We start from the raw sequence: 25,286 nt of genomic DNA, 5'->3' as shown, positions 1-25,286 counted from the left end.
CGGCACACTAGTGTGCCGCGGAACAGTGGTTGAAAAACACTGATTTAGACAAACCATCAAAATAACAGGATAAAAAAAAACACGCATATGTTTATCCTCAAGATTTTACAGTTTGTTTCCATCTCCTCACATGTTTGTTTTTTTTCTGTTTTCTTTCCAACTCTCTCCTATTTTATCACAGTATTCAGATTTAACAGCTTTAGCCATCTGTTCATATAAAAGCTGAGCTTGGATTAAAACGGGTCACGAAGGTCACAAACATCTCACTTGCGCACCTTGCCGCTTCGCAGGCTCTGCTGTAATAGCAGGTTTCTTTCCTCTCATCTTGTCTGTAGCCTGATTGGGAGGATTAGCTGCCTCAGGAAGCCTTCAGCCTAAGCTCTTCATTATTTGGGTAAAAGATGCAAAGCAAACAATATTGTGACATGACGCACAGCTACACCCTGAACAGCCACATCATCATCACAGTCCTGTCTTTTCAGTGCAGCAACTCAGAGTGTATTAAAATGATACAGTTAGCACCATTGTGTCTTTTCCAACACACTATGCAACGGTCCAAAAGAAAAAACAAGAAAAGTACTTATTTAGTATCAAATATGTTTTTTAGAGAGTATTTCTATTTAAATAGATGAGGCTTTTTGTCAGATTAAAATGGGTCATAAGGCTATGTTGAGTTCTCAACATATAACATTTGATAATAACTAGGTCGGTGCAGTTTTCTCAGGAATGTATGCATGTAGTAAACACAGCACAGTAATGATCTGTTTCAGTTTAAGAAAAATACTAAGTACACTGGACAAATATTATGGGGGCTGACCAGTTAGAAACCTGTATGTATTTTGGTATGCAACGCTTTTAAATCTTCATTTTTACCTTCTATCAGTTTATCACCAGTAATTCAGAATTACTAATGAGAAAAAGCCTTCTCTTCTATTTTTAACAGATTATTTTTATGCTGTTTTATGTAGAACACACACTTATGGCTTAATCAGAGCTCCTGCAAAACACAGAACCAATAATTTTGTCTCAAATAATTTACTAAAGTGTTTCCAGTTTAACTGACAAGTTGTCAGACAATAGAGATTTGAGTTGCATGTTGGACCAAACAGGTTTTAGTCATCGTATCAGCATAACGATTTATACCTTTGAGCCACAGTCAAACAAAAATGTATTATGGTTAAAAAAAAAAGATGGAAATTGAAGCAGAAGATTTTATGTGAAATTTATTCCTCATTCACAAAGGCATACTTATCCAATTCACACTTTTCAATTTGAAGACATTTTTTAGATGGTGGCATTCAAATCAATACTGTTGATGTCACCGAATCCCATTTCATACCTGAATATTACATTAGCACACAACACTAGCCAACAAAATTTAAGACTTCATGACAAGCGTATGAAATCCAAGGGCATTAAACGAGATCCGGTAAAAATCTGCACACCTGAGTTTGTTTACTGGTCTTTTGAATGAGTACAAAGGCTGATAAATTACATCTAGTGACGTCTGAAAACAGCAGGATGTGCAGCTTAGCATTTAAATCAAGAACAAAGATTGTATTGTAGAGAAGTCAAACATTGGAATTAGGTTTCAGCGCTTTATATGCAGCATTTTATAACAAGCAAAAGGACGGGACTGGTTCCAACTGAGAGGTTCTGTTTTTTTTTTGTTTGTTTTTTTGTTTTGAATATCTTCTGGGGGCTTTACATCCCATCACGTGGAATCCAACGACTTTGATTGAAACATTTACAATCATGTCTGGGTGTGCTCTGCAGCTTTTTGGGTCAGTCGCAGCAGCCATTCGTTGAACTCAGAGAGGCTGAAAGTGAGCAGTGGCTCTAATGCCGTCCTTTAGAGGAAGTATCAGTGAGCTGCTAGGTGCTCGCGGTCAACATGCAAAGTAACTCTCAGTTTTCCTGAAAAACACATGAATAACGCATGATGAATAAGAATGCGGTAGAGACGAGGGTCCACGCTTGCATGTGTGGTAGCGTGTGACCTTTTATCAGCGCGCCTGCACTCCTGCATTTACCTCAGAGTGAACCGTGACCAGTTTTCTACATCACTGTCTTTAGAAATGAGCTGAGAGAGCTATAAAGAGACTGAAAGAGGGAGTATGAAAGTGGATAAAAAAGTGAGAAAAAGAGAGCGTTGAGTGAATAAAAGACAGCAAATGGCTCTTTGCACAGATGTGGGCTTGGAGAGTTCAGGACCATTGCTGCGCTGCTTTTTAGCCATTTACAAAATCCAGGAATTTGCAAAAAAGTAAAAGGGAGTAGGTAAGCAAATAGTAATGTTATCAAAATAAAGATTAAAATAATTTATACCATGTTTTACATGTTTCACTCAATCAGCTTTGATTTCAATTTATTCAAATAAATGTAGAAAAATCCATACAATGTATGTAAGATTAGAGAAGGAAGGTGTGTGCCACCGCTCTTTCTTAAAAAAAAAAAAAGCCAATATGATAACAATCTTAAGTTTGGTGTTAAAGCACCATATTTTTTGCGCTCATAAGCATGAAATTGAATTAAGCTTGTAAATGAATTCGGTCAGAGCTTATTAAGGCAGCGGCTGAGAAAACAACCCACATTATTCAAAATGGCTTTTATTAATTTGCGCTTTGCCTGTGCTTTTTACTTCATTATCTGTCTCTGCAATTAATTATATCAAGAGCTAGAATATATACACCGCATTTGCTGAAAATCCTTTCCCTTATTAGCTGGATATATACTGTGCCCTTGACATATGGAAACAGCCATAATAATAAAAATGTGGAAGTCTAAGAACCGGGACACATTTTCATCTCCTGTTCAGCACAGCGCTGATTGGTCAGGACATTAGCAGTATTTTTTTTATACTGAATGAACTTTGATAAGCTTTTCACATTTCTTAATTTAAAGCTGTAACTTTCATTCACTTGTCAGGTGACATTACCTTTAGGTGTGAAGGCTGACAATGTAAACTTGAGAAAAGGCCAGTCATCTTATAAAGAGAAGCTGGATATTAATTAGGAATGCTTTCAAGTTACCTTAAACCACCGAGAACCGTAACAGTCACCTCAGTTTTTTTTTTTTTTTTACGTTTTTCTTTCAGGCTCTATCAAAAGTCTTTCTAATTTTTTTTTCTATCATTGCTCCCTAACAACGCCTTCCCAGACCGTCACATGGTGCAGTTGAAGAAGCACATAATAACGACGGGCAGCTGTCTTTGCTTGATGCTTCTCAGTGGGTTTTCCTTCTTATCAGACAGACAAATACATGATTTTAGCTGTAAAAGGAGAGAAAATGTGATAGATAAACTCAGATCCCCTGGAAGTTTTCTAATCACACCCATCCTGTACCTTGTTCTATAACTGATTAATTTATAATCTCACTAGAGTGCAGCTGCGTTTCATGTGGAGCGCCTCTGGATTACATACCACGTTACATATGAATTAGGTAGTCAGAAGACAACTGGCAGGCAGCCATGTATTTTAATTACATGAGTGGATTTGTGAGTTCAGCAGGGATTCAGGAATCGGTGTGAGGTTGCACGTGTAAAGAGAACGTTCCGAATTCCTCCTGCTGCTGTTTCTGCTGCAGCGATTGTTTAGGTATGCAGAAAAATGTATCGTTTTTTTTTTTGTTTTTTTTTCGATCTCGGCCTTGTTAGTTGCAGCTTAACCTATCCCTTAGCAAAAATGCAAGCAAGAAAAATTGCACAGATGAAATAGTCAGTTACTAATAGGATGTCCCACTGCAACATTTCCAGCATGTTCCCAGCAGAATGAGCCTGGAATGGAATTACAGCACAAACGCGTTTCTTCAGCTGTGGCCTCTTTCAGCTCATATCTCTTCCCTGCCGTCGATGTGGCTTCTTTTTTTTTGTGTGTGTGTGTGTGTGTGTGTGTGTGTGTTTGACAAGTTTCCATTTAGGATTTCTGAGTCTTTAACAATGCAGGGCTCCAAGACAGTATAACAGAGTTGTTATCACCTCTGCAGACAGCCAGATAGACTTCTAATTACTGCTGTATTACTGCAAAGTGGAAGCAGACTAATGATAGTCCATGAACAAACGTCCAGATTGTAGAATATGCTGTTCCAAATTCCCATCTTATCTTTATTGTTTTTGTTCCAAATTCTGAGCAAAAGCTGTGCAGCAGGATGATTGATTCGCTTGTGCTGCTATCGGCACCAATTCGCTTTCTACGGAGGAAATGTGTGTGTGTTGTTTACAATGGAAAGAGTATTTGAAAGGGGTTTGGAATCAATTTTTTTTTTTTTTTGAACATCCACTGAGTTTGTACTAGTCTTCTCTCTAATATGCTGTATATCTCCACACATGCCTTCTTTGTGCCTCCAGCCGTGTAGCACACCAGAGGAAATCACATTCGGCATGTTCTCCGGGTGCTGCTTGCAAACACCAGCGTCCTCCCTGTGAGTTTGGATCTGTTCATTTCATGGCAGCTCTGCAAATATGAAGGCGCCCCGGTGACATAAGAAGCAGTCGGAATCATAGAAATACACATTTACTGCAACAAGTCCAGCACTCGGCTCAGAGCAAAAGAGACAAGGTTCCTATACATGATATGGTAGTTTTTCAAGTCTGGATGACGAGGGAACAAGTTGAACATTTTTGACTTTATTTTTTTATTCTGTTAGCTAGAGAATAAAAATGACAAACTCAGCCAAAGCATGTAAGTAATTTCCTATACATGCAATTTGTTCTAAGGAAATAAGATAACACAAGTTCATTACATAAACTTGCAAGCTGCGTACAGACATGTGAATAAAAACTTATTGGAAATAGGATATAAAATAAAGATTTTTTTAATTGAGCATAATTAAATTATACAATATTTTAGCCTCTTTATAATTATGTAGAAGCATAATTAGCACGTTACACACCCAAAGTAACGTAAAGAGAAACAAGACCATTAAGACATTAAAACACGTACAATAAAACCGATAGACACAGACAAAAATAAAAAACAGGTACTCTTTTATTTGGTATGATTACAGGTATGACATGTAAGTAGGAAGGGACAGAATGGCAAATAATCTAATTAACCTTTTGAGATAATAAGTGAAGTTTAAGTCTGTTTCCTCATAAGAAGCAGTGGGAACTTCGGCGGTGCTCGATAGCTGAGAGACTCGGAGTGTTGAACATGCAGCCCGGAGCCTTTTCCCCAAGTTAAGATAACTTTATATTTATCACAACACTCTGATACCGTCTGGGTGCTTCAAATCAGAGACAATGTGTTACATGTCAACAAAGGCCACCACAGAGGAGAATCTGGCAGTGTCTCAGCATCGGGAGCTTTTGACGCAAGATTAAAGACAGATCGCGACCAGTTTGCGATGGCATCAGTTAGTACCACGAGACGTTTTTTACATCAACATCTTTGCACTCTTTGTGCTTCTTGCTCTGCGCTTTTTTTCTCCTCTTCCCTGCTCAAACCCAAAGTAATGCAACTCGTTATCATTTCTATGTGAAAGAAGCCTATTGCTGTCAGGGACGGGACAGAAGAGTTGAGTTTTCAGCACCAATGAGAAGAGAATTTGTGCAAAAATTACAAAGTGAAATCCTTTTTGGTTTTGGTTTTTCTTAATCATAGTTTATTGTCAGTACTAAGTAACACAAAAGCCAAAGATTTTATTACATTTTTTTAATGCCCTTACAATGTGAAAATACAGGAGAGCATTTAATTAACTAAATATCCACTGCTGTTCACTGCTGGACGCGAGTGTCCACTTTCAAATCTACATGTTTTAAAATGAGGTTATGGTGAAATATAATCTAAATCTGAAATGAGTTTACAAAGTGGAAATCTTATCCAGTTTGAGAAACAGATCAAAAACCTTCACAGTTTTTTTTTTTGTTTTTTTTTTTACTGGAGTTAACAATCTGCCATCACCATAGCCAAACAGTTCTTTTAGCGGTACCACCTTCATCCGTTTAACTTATGGTGGAAATTTGCTCTGATCGGCTTTCTGTGTTTCAAGAATCAGGCTGGCTCCTAACATTTCCCCTCGGGAACTTGCTATACTGTATACATACATTTGCACATAGTTGATGTTGTGTGCATGCGTGTGTCTGCTTGTCCTCTAATGTCATGTGCGTCTCCCCTTCCCCAACCTCAGGCCCAGCCTGAGCTCTCAGGAGTCATCCCCTGGAAAGGCATGACAGAGCCCCAGTGTTTGGAAATGGCTGCGCTGGCAGCGATAAGCAGTTCAAAGAAGAGAGCGCATTAATGTAATTGGGTGCCAGCAGCACATTGGCCTCATCGTCTCATATATGCACACTCGGTGACACACAGTCACCACGCAGATTATTGGAGAAGAGTGTCTGAGAGTGGTGAGAGGATAGAAAGGATGAGAAGGAAAGAATTGGAGAAAGAGGGAGAGGAAGAGAGAGAGAAGGAGGGAAGGGCAGATAGTGAGAGGAGAGGAGGAGTCGGGGTCCTCATTGTGTTGCTCATTAAGCCATGGGAGACTCTGAGAGGCTGAGAGATGAGATGAGAGGTGTCAGAGTTAAATGTCAGGTCTGGTAGGGATGTGACTGACTTAGTCGAAGCCACATACACACGCTGACACGGACACCGAGAGGTAGCTCAGTGGGGCTCCTCTGTCGCTTCTACAGACTCCTATTATCCCCTCAGCTTCCTCGCTCTCCCTCACTCTTTAGTCTCCTTTTCTCTGCCACTCACCTAGTTTGGCCCCCTCAATTTTTCCACCCATTACACCCAAATTACTGGTGTCATTGCAAACTGAATACTTACAGCCGGATAGAAGCGTTTCCACTGAATTGCAGCAGTTCCTACCAACTGCGGTGGAAGTAAAGGCCATTTCCTTCAGCTAATTTCCAAGTCTGTGTGATTGGAGGAACAGAGGGAGATGCCGGGTGACTTCCTTCACTGTTATGAAATGTTTTCACCAAAGGCAGCGCGGGCCTTTGAAGTTTCGACTCTCTCGCCCTTGTAATTCAAACAGTCTCCTCTTCTGTTTCTCCCTGTGAGTTCTCTGCAAGCACTTCTCACCCTACTTTTTGTTTATTCACTTCTGCTGCTGCTGCTGCTGCTGCTGCTGCTGCTGCTGCTGCTCGAACTTAAATTCCTCTTCTTGTTTCTATTTTGGTTCATGGCTCTTTCTCTTTCTGGTCCTTTTTAACTCTACAATCTTGGGCGACTTTGTAATTCAAAGAGCAAACACAAAATGATTAAAGTAGAACAGCGAAAGGAGTTTGATGCATTATTGCGTTAAAGGGATCCGAAAAGTCATTTCTGAATACTTAACCTCTGCTATTACTTAACTAGTAACTGTTACTACTTTGAAACACATGGGCTTCAAAACAAGTTCGCTTTGGTCTCAGCCAAGTGCAGGTTATCCTCTCTTTTTGCCAGTTCACAAATTTACAGCATTCTGTCTATTATTATTTGTCGGAGCCAAATCTCCAATAGATAACAGTATATTACTTTGAATTGTTGATTGTCAGAAGAGGAAGTGACTAACGTATGTTTCATATGAAACATCCAGCTCTCGACAGCACTATTATGAATCAAAAAGATTTATGATCTGCCAGAGGGACAGAGTGACCAGAACTAGCTAAAATATGAAAAGCACAAATGTAAAAACAATTCATAAGTACTTAAAAACGTCTATTATCATCTGAGAAATGTACACAATTTTAGCATTCACAGTGTATAAACAGATGGAACATTTTGTAGACGTATTATTTGCTTTGAATTCCCTCATGCATGCTTTCTCTGGGAATTTTGATCACCGTACTAATCTGCAGACTAATAGTTAGCCCAGTGGCCTAACGTTACTTTTTTTCTTGTCTGTCTTCCTATACGGCTAAATATTGCATTTTTTTTTAGCTCCTTCATAACTAAAAGGCTGTGTCTAGGTACACAGTTCATGTTGTATTTAGCGCCCTTCAAAGCTTTTTCTAAGCTTCGTGTTCTGCTTCTGTTTGAAGACCTCTGAATTCCTCAGAGAAGCTCTGTCAGCTCCTCTCTTGCTCCTTTTTAAAGCATTTGAAAGTCTCCCTTGTAACAAAGAAAATGGACAGGAAGGATGTCTGGTTGTTTTCACCTGTCCCAAGTGCTACTGATACGGTGCTGCTGACAGAACTGGTCAAGAAAACGAGAAATGTCCCCCTCTGGGACGAGGCACTGGATATATCTGATGACGTTGTGCTTCTTCTACTAACATTGCAGGTTTGGAGTCAGTTATTAAAGTCACTTTTTCAATAGTGCACTGGCATCAAGTAATTTCGATGGCTGCTTTTTTTGTACCATTAACCGGCAACATATTTTATTTTTATTTACAATGACAAAATGTCAGTGTACTTTATTGGGATTTTATGTGACAGCCCCGAGCAAAGCAATGCATATTTATAAAGTAGAAGGGCAATGATTCATGCCTTTCTAACATTTCTTTTTAAAATAAAGTCTGAACAGTGTAGTCAGCAGCCTTTGACTCTGATAGTCCCAAATAAAAGGTGTTGTTGCTTCCAGTTATGTTGATTCTTTTGCTTTTGCATAGTAATATTTTGAATTAAGTTTATTGGAGACATCAAATAAAATTGTTAAAACCCAAATAAAACCAGAGGGAAATTAATGCTCAAATAAATTTGCACTGAAACATTGTGAATATTATTTATAATTCCAACATATATATTAAAACTTTAATGAAAATTTCATGCATTTCTCAACCTTAGGTATGGATTTTCTTATCTATTAAAATCCAAATTAATGGGGTTTTTTTCTGTTGTTTTTTATTTTTTTTTACAAACCTTAAGCAACTTGTTTTCATTGGGTTGTAAAATCTCTAAACCAGATTAAAAAATATAAGTTGAAGTCAATATATTTGCAAATACAGTGGAAATAGAAGGAATAAATAAACACCAAAATACAAAAGCTAATCTAAAAAGATGTGGCAAAGAAATGGAATCAACTCTTTTGCCACAAATTATCACAAACCTGATAAGTCAATAAACAATCTTTACTCATTTCGCTGAAATAGTCTGGGTCGTCTTGTTCTTGTTCTGCAACAGCCCATTTACTGAGCAGCGTCTCTGTCTCTCCAGGTCAGCCATTCAAGTTAGACCCGAAAACCGCCCACAAGAAGCTTCGCCTGTCCAACGACTGCCTGACCATGGAGAAGGACGAGAGCTCGCTGAAGAAGAGCCACACGCCAGAACGCTTCAGCGGCACCGGCTCGTACGGAGCTGCCGGGAACGTCTTCATTGACAGCGGTTGCCACTACTGGGAGGTGCTGCTGGGAGCATCCACATGGTGAGAGACACGCTCTGGCACGGGAGCGTTATATAAGCCTGCAAGTAGGCTCAGTAAACTCGGGCATCTTTGGGGAGTTTAAATCTGGTCTGTTATGCAAACTCATCACTCACAAACAGAACCTAAAACAGAGAGAGCATGCTCTTGTAAATATGTGCATCTCTCACTAATTGGCAGCTAAAGGAAAGGTTTCAATGAAGAGTCGTCCCTATGTTCTAAGTCCTGAGATTAAGTGCAAGTAAAGTCAGTAAAAGGGAACCACTTAGTTCTAATCTGTTTTAAAATAAAAAAAAGCCTTTCTTTTTTCCAGGTATGCTATCGGCGTTGCTTACAAATCAGCTCCGAAAAATGAGTGGAGCGGCAAGAACTCGTCCTCGTGGGTGTTCTCGCGCTGCAACAACAACTTCATGGTGCGGCACGACGGCAAGGAGATGCTGGTGGAGGCGAGCCTGCAGCTGCGGCGGCTCGGCGTCCTCCTGGACTACGACAACAACTCGCTGTCCTTCTACGACGCCATGAATTCCCAGCACATTCATACTTTCGAAATCTCCTTCCTCCTGCCTGTTGTTCCCACTTTTATGATCTGGAACAAGTCAGTCATGATTCTCTCAGGACTACCTGTCCCAGATTTTGTCGATGGGGTGGCTACAGATCTCCAAGAGCAGCAGCAGCAGCAAATGGGTCTGTGTCGACAGGAATCGCCGTACTTGACGGGGATGAAAACCTGCCACTGACTAAGCTCGCGACCGAAGAGTGGATTAGGACCTGACAAGACACTGACGGCTTGACTGAGCTTTGCTCTGATCCTCAAGAAGGAATGGGTTACTGTCTGAAAGTGATTGGAAAATGTTACTCCTGTTAGTTTGTAGCCACTCTGTGTTTTGCATATTCATTTAGCTCATAGGAAAGGTCTGTTTGACTGAAAAGATCAATGTGTGTTAAGTTCATCAAATGCCCTGCAGTCACTGTCAAAGGCAGCTTGACCAGGGTGGGATTCCTGGTTTTCAGAACCACTTTAGGTCCATCTGTTTTTATTTATGTTTCTTCTTTTGACCCCCTGGGCAGGAGATCAAGGTGAAAATCGTTCAAGTTTAAAGCTGCAAGATGGAACTAGCGGGATTAAGTCTCATGAATTTAAACAAGAAAAGTCTTATTTTTAAATTGTGAGGTTTTTTTTTTTTTTTTTTCGTGCAACAGGAGCAAATACATCGGCATACCACAAAAACAGGTGCATCTCAGTAAATTATAATGCCACTCTTTAAAAACTTAAAATGATTCTAGAAACTGAAATATCTGCCTCCTCCTCCTGGAGCAGCGAGTGGCATGAAATGGATGCTGTACACATGAAGGCTGCAGATTTCTTCCCCATTTTCTCTCATTACTGTGGATAATGAGAGCATAATCTGCAAAAGCTTGCATAAATATATATTTTTGGCCTCCTGAGAAGAAATGCATTGTAATACGTATTTGAACTCGGCTCATCTGCCTGATATTTGTCATCTTCCTCTAAAACTAAAGCCAACAGAAAGAAAGTCGTATGTCTTTCAAAGTTTGCTCAGCCACCAAATCATCACTGTGGCTTTAGAGATGACCTCAGTAAAACTTAACGTATGATTTCTTTTAAAAAATGTCACTTTGAGATTTTATTTTTGATTTAATAAATTCCCTACCATCAACTACAGCACTGATGTTATAATTCACTGAGACACATCTGTTCAGTACAGCTCCCAGAAAATAAGCATTTTCTTCCACACCTTAGTCCAAAATTGCAAAAAGATAAAAAAATTTGTTTGTTTTAATTCAGGATTTGGATGCAAATTTCTAACACTGATTTAAACATGTGATTGCAGTTTACTTGTAAATACTTGTTTTCTATGTCCTTGGTAGCTGTAAGTTAGCTTTCCTAAAGCCTTCTCCTTGTTCTTCCTCCTAGATTTATCCCATCTGCCCCGTTTGTGTGGGTGGGTCCAAACTTCCAGGTTCCAGGAAGCTTTAACGTTGCTCCCAGATTTTGTTTCTACATCACAGGGAGCAGATTTGCATCATGTGACTACTCTGTTTGTAAGATAAGAGACTTATTGAACACAAAAAACAAAAGTAGTATTTATAGAAAGGAAGGTGGTTTAACTTTATTTTAACTTTGCAAACTATTCATGATGCACTTTTTGAACTTGACATCATTTGCCCTCTGTGTTGTAAAGTAGAGCTAGAAGTGAGTGGCAGGTTATAATGGGGAGGATAAGTGACAGAAAACACTGTGTTGAATTATGTTTACCATTAAAATGAGTATGGTGCAGCAAAATGCTAACAACCTGGCAGGCAACTCTTATTGTTGCCCAGAGCAAAACATAACAATGAAAAGATCTTTAATTCCTCATTGCACTTTGAAACAGCATACAGCAAAGTTAGCTTTCTTTTGGAAAAGGGATGTGATTTTTATCTAAATGGTGATAAATTTACTCTGATATTCAATTTTCAGGGCTGAAGAGGGTTAACACTTGCTGTTTGTTGCAGTGTCATGGCATGACTGTGTTTTCCTCAACATATGTGCACATTTTAACACCACATAATGCTCCGAGTCACAAACAGCGCATGCAGCATTATCAGATCACTGGGAAGTTCACTACATAGTTTCATTTTTCATCGCACAGCAGATTAACTCCAGTTATTCACATTTAATTATAGTTCTTTTTTGTTTTGTTTGATTGTATGTTTAGGTTTTGAGGCTTAGTGTGGGTGACTGTTTTCTCTGGTTTGACATTCAGGTAGCAGTGCTGACCCAGACAATCAGTGTGTATTATATTGTAGTTTAGGCAGATTAAAAAGGTTGCACGGAGGAAAAAAGCTGACAAAAACTGACACTGGATGTTGGGTAAATGAAAAAAAAAAAAATATATATATATATATATATATATAGTCTTTTAAAACTGATCACACCACATGAGAATTTTGCATTGACTCTCATAAATCATTTCTATTCTGGCAACTTTTGATGTCATCGTGTCCGAAAGTCTGTGAGGCAAGAAAACGTTGGTTTAAATCTTTTCCCCATCTCATGGATTTAAAAAAAGGTTTTTAGTTGATTTTACGGAACCACAAACATCCAGCAGTTTACCTCTCAGCTGCGCAAGAGTTGTCAGAGTTGCACCGGATCAGCGATCATTCAAAGAAGGCCTTGATGGTTAGAGACGACCCACTTTACATGCAGTCGAGTGGGAATTCTGTCCGGCTTCTGCTAAGTTTCTTTTGATTTTCAAATATCCGTCAGTCTTGTTGAATAATGTCCGTCACAGACTTGACGGCGCATCGATTTGGGAGGACGAGCTCAGTGTGCGTACTTGGCCAGGTTACTGCATGAATATGTGTCCTTGTTGAAGGTTCAGAAAACTTTTCCTATCAAATCAAACATTCAATCTTTGTTTATTGTTTTTTTTTTGTTGTTGCTGTTTTTAAGGAAAAAAGAAACCAGACAGCTACACAAAGCTGTCATCGCCGTGCATATCAGATTGTTTGCAGTGCTTCTTTTTTGTGTCACAAGACAGTACAGTAAAATATATTTACGGTGAATGACTTTCAATAGCTTCCCACTCCTCGTAGTGCCGTGTTTATACCCTAGAAACAATGCAATAGATTCTTCTTTTTGCTTTCTTTTTTCAGTAGCTTTGGGACTTTTTTTTTGTTTTTTCTTTTGTACAACAGAAAAGAAAAGTGCTCCTCTCCTTCTTGGCACTGGGACCTTAAAAAGCAGCACAAACAGAGCGGCTTTGCCTTCATGCAATGCTTTCTGTTTCCATAGATATAACTGAAATACTTTTAGCCAGAGAGGAATGTAAATCAGAGGGGGAAATATATATTATATAAAGTTGTATAATGTACAAAATATATATGAACCAATGTTATTTATGTGAATTTGAGTCCAATAAAAAGTCTGATCCCAAAAATCTTCTTGTCTTTTGTCCTTTATGTTGAGTCTTAACAAAAACAGTGTTGCCTAAGCACATTATTTTCATATTTAATCATAAGCAAGAGAAATTACAAAGTATTTCTGAAGAATACAAATCATAAATACTCCTTATCTGTGGAACTAAAAATCTACAATGCATCAACTTTTTTTTTCCCCTGTCACATTACTGTCACGACTTTTGCTGTGTTTTTTTAGTTGGTTGTGATTTTGTGTTATAGAGTAACACAAAGTAGCACCTAGATTTTAAGTTACTCAAGTAACTATATCTGAGTAAGTGTAAATAGTTGCTATCCACCTCTTATTATGTGACTATCATTTTTTAGGGGCATCAGAGAAAAGGGGCTGATTACAAATCCTTGCCACACAAATGCAAGGATTTGAGCTGTAATATGACTAAATGTGAAACTGTTTATGGGGTTTGAGCTGCGTTTCACTCGCAAACAAATTTCTTATAACTCCTGTGATGCCATTGATGAGTTTAAAGGTTTCAAAGCACAGAGTTTGAAGGCCTCAAGGTTTGCCAGCCTCTGGCAGGTCATCTGAAGCTCGAGGTCGAGTTAGAGGGAATATATCCGCTTAGCTCGTCATCTGCCATCACTCTATACGGCCTGATTCCCAACAGTGCCTGCAGGCGTGGAACACAGTGACATTGACCCAGAGCTGATAAGCAATATGCTCACTTTTTTTTTTTTTTTGCAGTTAATATGCATTAAATTTATCCAGAGGAATCATATATATTTTAGCTGTATCACGATTTTCAGAAATGTGATGTTTTTGATTTGATCCTCTAAGGCTTTAGCAAATTGTGTAGTTTGTTTTCTGAAGAGTCTAACCGTATCCTGTATCCTGGGAGATAATGCTTTCAAACACTCAAACTTTTTATACGACTAGCAGCAGCAAAAATTCAACCACAGATTGTTTTCAACATCACAGGCAAAATAATGTATTCAATGCACATTTCAACCATGAATTAGGATTTTAACCATGAATTTTACTTGCAGATGCTGGACTTTAAATTAACTCTATTACATGTGTAGCAGACAGCAGAAAGATTTTGCACAGAGAATGAAAAACGTAAATTAGTTTGGCATCTCATGACACAGCTGCTGCTGTAACTGCTGCTGGCTGACAAACGCCAGAGTGGACCAGAAAGATGATTTCAGCTTTTGTAGATATTTGATGACTGGTTATTACCAAAATGATGGGGCTGTGAGGATGAGTCCAACCCTGCTGCAATGATGCCCTTTATTTATGCCCCCTACAACATCCCAATGCAGCTACAAGGGAATTGTTGTGCGCTGCTGCTGAAACATAAAATCAGTCTGCAGACAGACGGAAGTCCCCTTTGGTTTGTGTAGGTGTTAAATATTTAAGAGGTATGTGACCTTTGTGATCCCATACTACAGAATTCAATTATCTGGTTCTGCTTTTGTTGAAAGAGCTTGGTTTTCTTTTGAAAAAGAAATATTTCATGGAATTCCTGAAGGTGTTCCAAAGTTTTTGTGTTCACTCATTTTTAAGATAGTTTAAAACCTTTGCATTCCACTTTTAAAGATCCAACTAATGATTATGCACCTGTTCAACGACAGCACCGTTTACTACTGTCACTGCATCACTGGGCACTGACTTCATAAAGTCATTTACTACGTCCTTAGTTTGCAGTGTGTTGATCTTTACAAATGACTTATGACTCCATGAAACAAACTCATCCACAACAGGCGCTTCACCATGAAGAAGACTTCCAACGACTGGATCATCGTCATATTTAATGTTACACTGTCAACAACGATAGTCATTAGTATGCAAATATATAATAGGGGGGAGAGACAACACCCCTGTGGTGAACCAGCAGAAGAAGTTAGCTGACTGGATAAACAGCCATTGACTCTCACACACTGAGATCTATACTTGAAATCCTACCGACAAAATTAAAACAAGTTTAAATTGGTTAAGAAGCTCATCAGATAAAAGATGTGGTTGTGTAGTTTTAAAAGCTGAAGAAAAGTCAATAAATAGGAGGAAAATTAGTAAAGTGACCACAGCATCTTTAATCGTCCTACAAGGCCGGTATGCAAATTGCAGCAGATCAATAAACATTTCGACTTGCAGCAGAATATCTTTCCTAATGGGCTTTTCAAATGACTTCATCTCTAGAGATGTTAAAGGAGAGGGCTTATGCTCATTTAGTGATTCGGGGTTTATAGTATTTGAAACTGGAGCAATAATTCACTTTTTTTTCATACCTCAGAAACCCTCTGTTGTAGTGCTGAGCATAATTGCTCAGCACGCATTTTTAGCACCTGATCAGGCCCTGGAGTTTTAAACTTTTAAAATGATAAAGATTTTCCATCCTTCCTTTAATAAAGGACAAAGTCTGCGGGGAGCAGCGGGCAGCCCTTGTTTTCCTCGTTTAAATCACTCAATGTATCACTAAAGTTACTGGCCGATCGAGAAACCTGCCATGAGAACTATCCACGCAAGAGTCACATGTGAACTCTTTGACACCAATGTTAGATCAGCATTAAGCTTTTAAATGTCACTTTTTTGTGGGTGTATTTATTATGTTTAGATGTTGGGGATCCAAATGCAGAGGCGAAAAAAGGATAATTTAATAAACAGAGCGAACTTAAGAAGGAGCACAAGGGCAACAGAAGATCTGACATGGAGTAAATGAACCAACGAGTATTTAAACTGCAGACTTTTATTACTGCATGTCACACAAAGAAGTAAATCAGCAGGTTGAAAACAGCTGAACACGGGAAGACACTGAGTAGTAATCCACAACATAGAGGGAAAAAAACAAAAATAATAAAGCTAGACATAAAATTCAACAGACTGTAATAGTATTTGCTTAGAAACAAGCTATGCATTTTTATAGCCATGACTTTCTTCTTCACAGCCTTGTAAATCCATCCACAAAGATTAGATGACATACAGAATATTCTGGCTCAGTACCACCTTACAGAAGACTTTGATATCCTTTGAGGGAAGACGAGCCTGAGCAGGTCTCCTCCATCCAGTTCATTGGACTTATTTTTAGTGGCGGGCCTGTGATTGGAGCCTTGTCTACCTTTCCATGTGTAGCAGATTAGCTGGCAGTGAAGTGCGATACTCACGCTACATCTGCTTCCTCACATAGCTAGCCAGCTAGCAAGCAGGCTGTTGAAGTAACTTGTAATTACATTTCTAATTGCAGAATAATTAGGACTCCCTGTGTAGCTCATTAAGTCATTTGTCACCAAAGCTGTCAACCAGGCTCACATCAAGACCTTAATTACAAATGCAGCTATAGGTGGATAATCCTTGACATCTTATTTTTATTCAATTATTTATTTCTTTACGTCCATGGTTTGGATATATATTATGTAGATGTGCCACATCACATGAGTTTGTGACTTAGCATCTGGTAACAGTTTTCTAGTATTTTAAAAATGATTTGATTTATTGCGTCTTATTTACGGTTGTGCAGTTATTGTAGTTTACACACAACTCTGCATCCAAAGGTGTTTTGTGGTTTTGTGAAAATATAGACAATCACGTCCATGTAACTCGTCAGTTTGAAGTCTCAGTGGTTTTTATGAATGGGACGAAGAAGGTAGGAGTTGAGACAAAATTGTGATTTTCAAATCACGGAAAAAAACAAAAAACAAAACAAGGCACAAAACAAATCTGTGTTGGTGACGCTGAGACATTTTCTCTAATGGACGGATCAATCCAGCCTCCTGCTCCTGAAAGCTTATTTCAAAGAAACACCCACAAAGTGCTTGGTAAAGCCCTGGTGGATAAAAGAGCATTCAGTGTCAAAAACAAAAGATAATTGCAAGTGCCTGGATTAAGTTTTTGTACTGTAATGTGTTCACCACAAGAACATGAAAATAATCAGGAAATAAAAAGGCATTCTCTTTTTATGTTGAGATTTACAGACTACCTCAGACTACAGGGCCGTAAGCTTTGTTTTTAAAGATATGGCCTGGAACATCTGTGACTAGAGATGATCAATTATATTAATATTTAGAGTGATAAAATCTATTGAAAAGTACAGTTTAATCGAAGCTATAAAAACTGCTTCAAACTGTCTAAGTCAATACAGTGTAAAATATGATTGGATATTTGAATACAACTAGCAGTTATGATTGTTAATGCTGCACTCTTTCTTGTTTAGGTGAATTAAAAGTACATTTACATAAGTGGAAAAATAAATACATTAAACAATTTTTTTATGAAATCCTGTCACATGATGTATGCGTGTTGCTCAAGTTTTGCATTTTGCATGTAAACTCGTTTTAAAACATTCAAATACAGTCTGCTCCCGCATCAGGAAAGACTGGATTAGTTTTGTTGTGAGATTAATGACTTTTATTTATTCTTCTTCCATGCCTAATGATCCTTTGACCATCTGGGGATGAACATTAAATGGTCCATACTAAGGCTATTAGTGGCCCCAAGAGGCCAAGCAATTACCTTCCGAATTAATCAGAAAATAGGTTGAGCTTCTCTCAGTTGGAGCCACTTTAAGAATTCAACATGATAAGGTAAATTAATATTCCTATGTGCAGACAGAGCATGTGCATAGAGCAGCACAAGCTTACTTTTTTATCCTTGTTATGACATTTGCATAGCATTTACATAACATCTTCATCATTGATATTAGGGCACCTTGATTCATCTGGAGATCAGATTGTGTATTCTGCAGTGTCAAATGCGTAGAAGAAAGTGATGCCAGGGCATTTCATAGATAAAACGTCATATCTTCGCACAGTATTCAAATGCAAGTCATAAATAAAATAGTGTGAAGGATGCTTTTCACTTATAGGCACCTAAAACTTGGAAAGGTTTTAGGTGCCTATAGGTGCAGAGATCTACAATTAGACAGTAATTGTGCCAAACTATTGTGGTGTGAACAAATAATAGAACAATTGTTATTACTATTATTATTATTATGATCAGGTTTCTGTGAATTCAGCAGAATGTAGTTAAAGCAGTAAGTCTCAGTTACTACACCAATAAAAAGGGCTTGTGAGAAAGCCCTGCTGCTTTTTCACATTTTACTCTAAGCCTCATAAAATTGCACAGAAATAATATAATTTCTAACGTTTCACCTTTTTTTGTTTGACTCCTGCCATCAATGTTTAACTTTTCATTGAAGCTTTTCCTTCTAGCAGCTCTGTAAATACCACAAACACTGATCGCACACAAATAAATCTACCATTTCTGCAGCATTAATCCTACCAGCATTCCCACTAATAACCCAATAAATTGTGCAAACAATAATTAGCAGAGCTAATGCACACCCACAGTCAAGAAGGCTCCATTAACATTTTTTATTACTTTCCTAATTTTTTTGATGCACAACTCCCTTGGCTGATCTTAATGCAAATCGCCCCAAGTACTGCAGCGTTTTCAGGAAGCCAGCTCTTCATTTTCAGTGCTGAAATGTGATATATGCATTCGGTTAATCCCAACCCCTTGACGAAATGCGGTGAGATATGTCAGCCTCTGTGAGTGGCCATCTGTGTGTCAGATTTGTGTCGTTGGGGTGCAGGTTTGTCACTGCTAAAACTGTGCAGCTGGACGTAATGGAGCAAAAATCTGCACGAAGCCCCGAGCACAGATTCACCGTCTCACACACACACATACAAACACACACACACGCAAACACACACCTGGTCTCGATGCTCCCACAGCACCTTTCAAGGTTTACTGATATCCGCGCAAAAGGTGGTAATTTCATTACGATCTGCTTAGCGGAGAGGCAGCCACTCTATTTAAATCTGGCTGATTTAGAGACTGATCTGTTCTCGCATGGGAGAGTTTGACAGAGAGAGTGGGAGTTGAAGTGTGCCAACTCCTCAGCCTAATTCTGTGGTGCCTGCTTGTCTGTGGGTGGCTGCTTGTGTTTGATAATAAAGTTGTTTTTATTTTCCCTACTTCATTTTCAGCTGCTTCACCTTTGCTCAGAAACTCCTGTTCCTTTTTACTGAACAAACAAACCATGCGAACGTCACAAGTAGCAGTTTAAGCCGATATAATAAATACGCATTGCTTTACGACCTGCTGAGACAGACGGCGGCTATTTTAATCTCCGTAATGAAGATGCATAGCTCGTCACAGAGAAATGTGTGCAATCTCTTGGCATCTTGATGGAGGAGTGATGATCCTCAGGAAATGAGGATCTATGCAGGTTGTGGGCCACCCAACCCCAGTCCCTCTGCTTCTATCAGAGCCGTCTCTCAGACTCTCAGCTCTCGCACGACACTCCGTCAGTATCTAGATGAACCTCTACAGGTGGAATCAATCACCGCTCCCCGCTGTCATTTCAAGGAACCCTGGAGGTTCGGCGATCCTCCTGAATGAAAGCCATACGTCCTGGTGCTTCAGAGGAATCTCTGCTGAAATCTAAACCTTTCTGTCTGAACTCCTGAAGGAGGCAGACTGTTAGTTTTGCAGAGATATCGTTACAGGTGCTTCTCAACAGCGTTGGCTGTAAATCTGAAGAGAAGTTGAACTGGATTAGAGCTTCACCTTTCTTTGAGAGTTATCTAACACTGATAGTCTTCTCACAGCATGCATGCACTCTGTGCAGGAATCTTTCTGTGCAGGAATCTTGACATGATTTTGAATCATAACTCTTGACCTTAATTGGCTAAATGACAACTGGGACCTTGGTTTTTAAAACAGACATTTCCAAAAATGTACTGATCAGACCCACCTGAAACATTAAAGCAACAGGTTCCTACTGACGTCTTCCCAAATGCAGCAGATATTTCGAGGTGTTTGGTTTAAAATCCTATTATATAATTCATAAACCAACTTAATTAACTCAAGGCTTTGCTGTGATTTGTCCTCTTTAAATTCTGTTTCCTATTATTTAAGTCACATAATCAAAATACTTTAAGTACACATAGTCATTAAAATTGATCATGCCAGTGTATGTTATCTATAAATAAAACAACAATATAACACCGTATAGTATGTAGTGCATTGTAAATTTGTTTTTGCTCCTGTTGTTTTTACACATTTTGTTGCTGGGTTATTTCAATACAGTGTGGCACATTTTTGACCTGAACAGAGTGTCCTGTGGAAAAGAGATGTTTTTATAGCCGTCTGTCAGGGAAGATGTTCTTATTGCCTCTCCTAAAAACATACTGCACTGCTGTCATGATGAACAGAATAGTGTTCCATTAAATGCTTAAAGTTGAAGCTATTAATGTATAACTTAGCTTTAAACCTTTCTGCAAATCTGTTCCTGAGCCTTCGTTGGTGTGATTACCCAGATTCAAATGGAAATATTATCATCTATAGAAGCTGAAGACAATATAAGTACTCAGTATTACGTGAAAATATCAACCTTTCTATGAAGAAACCATTGTGGTTTTGTTGTCTGAATCCCCTGTTTTTCATTTGTACACAACTTGGATGCTTCATATACTTGTACCCACTTATAAGTACCCACTTAAAAGTGTTAGTAATAGTTCATAATTGCTTCATTTAAAGCCCACCTAAGATGTATGTTTTTTCTTTTATTTCAGTTCTGATGGGCTTTTTGGCTGCAGCCTTACCGCTTTTGCATTTTCTTATACGCTCAATTTTGGTTTAATTTCTCTTTTTACTGAAGGAAAATTAATTAAGCAAGTTTACATGCAGAAGGATGGCAGCTGATATGCATGTTTGTGGAGCCAATTGATAACAAGTTTATATTGCAAGCTTATATTGTTAGAGCATGAAAAAGAGAAATCAAGAAACAACTTCAGAAAATGCAAACTTAGCTAAATAAAATCCAGTTTGTGAGAGTTTAACCGATGCTGATTCAGACTTTTAATTACTGTTTACATGATTAAAATTGAAAGTCAGTAGGAGACAGCGTGTTTAGTGTTTATGCTGATTTACAAAATAGATGGAAAAAAACTTTGCCATAACCCTGAGAACCTGCAAGGATCAGCAGCACAGATGTTTATGGGAGTGTAGTGAGTCATGCACTCCACAAATCTTACTGTTATGACAGAGAAAGAACAAAAATATTGATGAAACCATCAAAAGCTTTGCTGCAGTTTGGAAAAATTCACGTTACAGACACAGCGAACATATAGAAGAAGACGTGATGGCCGGACGAAACCAAAACTAAACTTTCTGGTCTGTATGCAAACATGATGTGTGCTGCAAACAAACACTTCACATCATCCCCAGCAAGAAACATGGTGGTGGCAGCCTCATCCTATGGGAATGTTTTTCTTCAGTAGAGAAGCTAATCACATCTGAACTGAACTGAAGATGGATGGAGGTCAGAGCTTGAAGAAAACTTGTTACAGCCCAAGAAGACCTGACTTCAAGGAAGATGTACATTCTAAAAGTACATCCAAAACAAAAAGGCCCAATTGAAGTCAAATTATATTCTTGCATAAAAATATGCAGAACTAAATCAAACTGTGAATCTCTAGCTAGACTTGAGCTGTTTACAAGTGCTCTACTTTAACTATTGAAGAATATATACTTCTGCATGCCACAGTATTTAAAGGGCTCAGAGGATGATATTATCTGAATCAGATAGAAGCTTTCACTCTCTCAACTTTTTAGCCTTCGTTCCATGAATATGTGTCTAAAACACCTACTGGTGTTCAGAGATTGTAGTGAGAATGTGAGAGTCTGAGAGTTTTAATCACACTGTTTCTGGAGAGCGTTTATCCCCCCCCCCCTCCCCCCATCAATCCTACACTCACTTTAACCGGTTAATAAAGCAAATAAATACCCTCAGGACTTTCTAACAGATTAGTCCAAAGTCGCTCTTTACACAACACTTTAAAACCAATGGTGGGAGAAAAAGAGAATCAGTATTTGTGCACTTATTCCAGTGTATTAACACAAATGCATACTAGTAGAAGTGTAATAAAGCTATTCGCGTTCCAAGTAGTTTATGCAACTGAAAGTGACAGAAACTCGGAGGCAGTTGCAAACAATCTTTTTAACCATAACATCCGCAACCATTGTGGTACGAGCAGAAAATGTGAACTGACATCAAAAAGTCTGGTGCAGAAACAGGCATTGCAGGGTGAAGGTAATGCAGAAACCCCCCCTGTAAACATGTAAGTGCCATAAACAGGCAACAGAGCATAAGTGGCTGCTTATTTATTATCCAAGCCATCAACATGACTCTTTCCCCGGGAGAGATGCTAAAAGCACCTTAATAATTTTGCTTAGTGAACCATGATAACACTTTGAGGCACACATGGTTGATGGAGGAGGCAAAGAACATTCACCATTTAAATGATGCATTCTGTTTTCATTAATATCCAGCCGTCTGTGTCTTATTTATTAAGGTATCCTTCATACCGATGGAAACCCATTTCATGTAGAGGTTCACAGCTTGACATATTAACTTCATTAGACAGAGGACATGACAGCTGTTCTTGGTGCTCATGATTCACTTATGTGTGTGAGAGATGATCACTGACAAGGAAGTGCAGTGAGACGAGGAATAAAACATTCAACAATTACACCATTGTGAGATAAAACAAAATTTCATTTCATGCTTTTGCTATTTTTCCAGCATGATCCGCTTTTCTTTCAGGTTTTAGAACCTTGCAAAAGTTTTAGATTTTTTTTTATGTAAAAACAATTAAAAACTTAATAAAAACCGGCATTTATTTCTACAATAAATTAGATTGTATGTAAAAAAAAAAAAAAAAAAAAAAAAGTAGCCCTGAAAAGGGGATATTTTTTGAAAGCACAAAGAATATAATCTTCAAGAAGCCATAAAAAGTGATGAAGGCAGCTGAAATCAGTCAGAAGGAATTTTTTTTCAATTGATATTAGTTTTCTTTCTCCTAAATCATGGCTAAGTATTTCCTTTCTTGCTGTCAGGAAACATATCATGCCACCAGCTATGATTATACTTTTAAACATCTGAACGTCCCAATGACAATATGTAATCTGCAAATGAAATAAATCTGTTGCCTTGTGTAAAAGCTGTGGCTTTCTAAATAAAACATTGATTTTGTTGAATAAAAACCAAATCTCAAATGAATGCAAAAACGTCTGGCTTTAAGGTGTTATCCCCAGACTCACCATTTTTAACATGTTCCACCTCTGACAGGGTCCGACAGGTAGCATTTTCCCAAAATTTCTTACTGCGAGGCTATAAATGGATCCACCAGCTGCTACTGTATTCATCTGATGTTATGTGAGGTTAATCCTGCTGTTGGGGAACAGTTCCTAATCTCCATGTGAACAAAGTGGAAAAACAGCAGTGCAGCATAACGGGAGAACAATTGAACACTTCGTGTGCAAACCTTGGTCCACTTAGATGTTTACGAATATAAACGTTTTTTTAATTCATATTGCGGAAGAATTCTGCTCTCTTTAATGAGTTTTGCTCTAAACTGGGAGCATTGATGTTACTATGTGACGTTTGTCTCATGCATTGTCTTAAATGGATTCATAGCGTCTTATTAGCACCGTTCTTGGAATTGAGGCAAATTTGAATGTCGATTTTTGAAAACATGAAAAAATTACTTTGGTGTGAAGTATGTTTTTTCCCTCTTGAGATTCCTTTTAGTACTTTTTTTTTTTTAAATACTCTGGCATCAAACCAATAAAACATGAAAGTATCACAAAATAGCTGTTATTGTAATAGTTCTTTATGGGACGGGTCCTACTTCTCTATCACATATTTCATTCATTGAACTTAATTTCCTCATTTTGATCCTGCTTGAAATTTTTGTGAACCTTAATTTTCTACCAGCAAATAAAGAGAAATAGCACAAATTATGAATCTTTGTAAATTTCATGGGAGGGGAAACAAAGCATTCATGCTTAAGGAAACCAAACGGTTAGCAACGGCAATGTCTGACAGTCAAAAGATGTACATGTAAAACGTCCTTAAATGAAGGGAAATGCTTTACAGAGAATACAGATTTTTTTTTTTCTATAAACTCCTTTACATAAACTTTGAGAATAAACTGACTTGGAGCCAACCATCATAAAAATATGCCTGCAGTGAAAATGCAGGCATATTTGTTGAAATCATAGATCATCTACTGAAAGATGGCTTCTTTCATGGAAGCAGAAAAACTACCAGTCTTCTGGCAGTGATTCATGTGTTAAACAAACTCTGGATTTGCCCGACAATAAGGAGGAAAGTTCCTCAGTAAACAATGATACTGAGATCCAAAAGGTCATTACTGACAAACTCTTATTTTATCTTGTTGCAATAGCACTCTGATTGCATTTGCATAACAATTATTTTGTATAATTATGCCTGTGCCTGTTGTGACCTAAAATAATACTTTTTAATTATATAGCCAAAAATAACACCTTTCTTTCAGGGTTTTGCTGTGCATGGAAATGCCAGGGAACACACACACTCCCATTTCTGAAAACTGGCTTGAAATGTCTCTGAAGGTCCTTGACAAAATAAAGCAACTAAAATATATTAAACCTACAGCTGGAAGATCAACATGTAGTTTCATGAAGAAATAAACAGAGGCCTAAATAAACAAATGGCTTAGCAACGTCAGAAGGAAGTACTGAAGCAGCCAAGAGGCCCCTGGTAACTCTGGAGGAGTCGCAATGGTTTGAAGTTCAGGTGAGAAAATCTGTCAACATGACAATCCACCTTTTTTAAGGCAGTAATCTGCATGAATTAATCTGGCTGAGGTGTTCATCTGAGAGACAGCATTGTGAAATAAGCTGTCTCTGGTTTCAGCAAGTGGCTCTGTAGCTCCTTCTGAGGGTAGAAGTCTGAACAGTTTCTTCACAGGATGTGTGGGATCAGATGAGATATTTATGGCACATTTCTTGACCCTAGCTTAGCCCTTTGGACTCTTGAATGGTGGGAAGACTAGAGTTGAAGATCCTGTCTGCAGACCTGGATGCTCATTGCAGACTGACCGTATCCTTTATTTTTTTGTGGCTGAGACACAGTTGTGAGTCGTTTCCTACATAGATCAGAGCTTCATGAAAGAATGGCAGAAGAAAAACACATGGTGGAAAAAACTAGCATACAATCCCATCTCTAATTAGCTTTAATGTATGCACACGATGAA

The 25,286-nt window shown here is 38.4% G+C and overlaps 1 protein-coding gene across 6 annotated transcripts in view; it reads left to right on the top strand.

The window, feature by feature from the left end:
- Positions 1 to 13,131, top strand: part of mid2 (midline 2) — a 170,802-nt gene extending 157,671 nt beyond the window's left edge. For all 6 annotated transcript variants that reach the window (XM_015029390.1, XM_015029471.1, XM_015029229.1 and 3 more), the window contains 2 exons: positions 9,077 to 9,284; positions 9,595 to 13,131. In XM_015029390.1, the coding sequence (XP_014884876.1) occupies positions 9,077 to 9,284; positions 9,595 to 10,018 (632 nt within the window). In that variant the 3' untranslated portion in view covers positions 10,019 to 13,131. The remainder of the gene's footprint in view (positions 1 to 9,076; positions 9,285 to 9,594) is intronic.
- Positions 13,132 to 25,286: the final 12,155 nt, after the last annotated feature.

Source organism: Poecilia latipinna, unplaced genomic scaffold (assembly GCF_001443285.1).
Source record: "Poecilia latipinna isolate Pla-1442-1.1 unplaced genomic scaffold, P_latipinna-1.0 Scaffold0, whole genome shotgun sequence".
NCBI classification, from domain to species: domain Eukaryota; kingdom Metazoa; phylum Chordata; class Actinopteri; order Cyprinodontiformes; family Poeciliidae; genus Poecilia; species Poecilia latipinna.
Note: the sequence above shows the minus strand (reverse complement) of the source record. Positions and strands in the feature narration are given on the sequence as shown.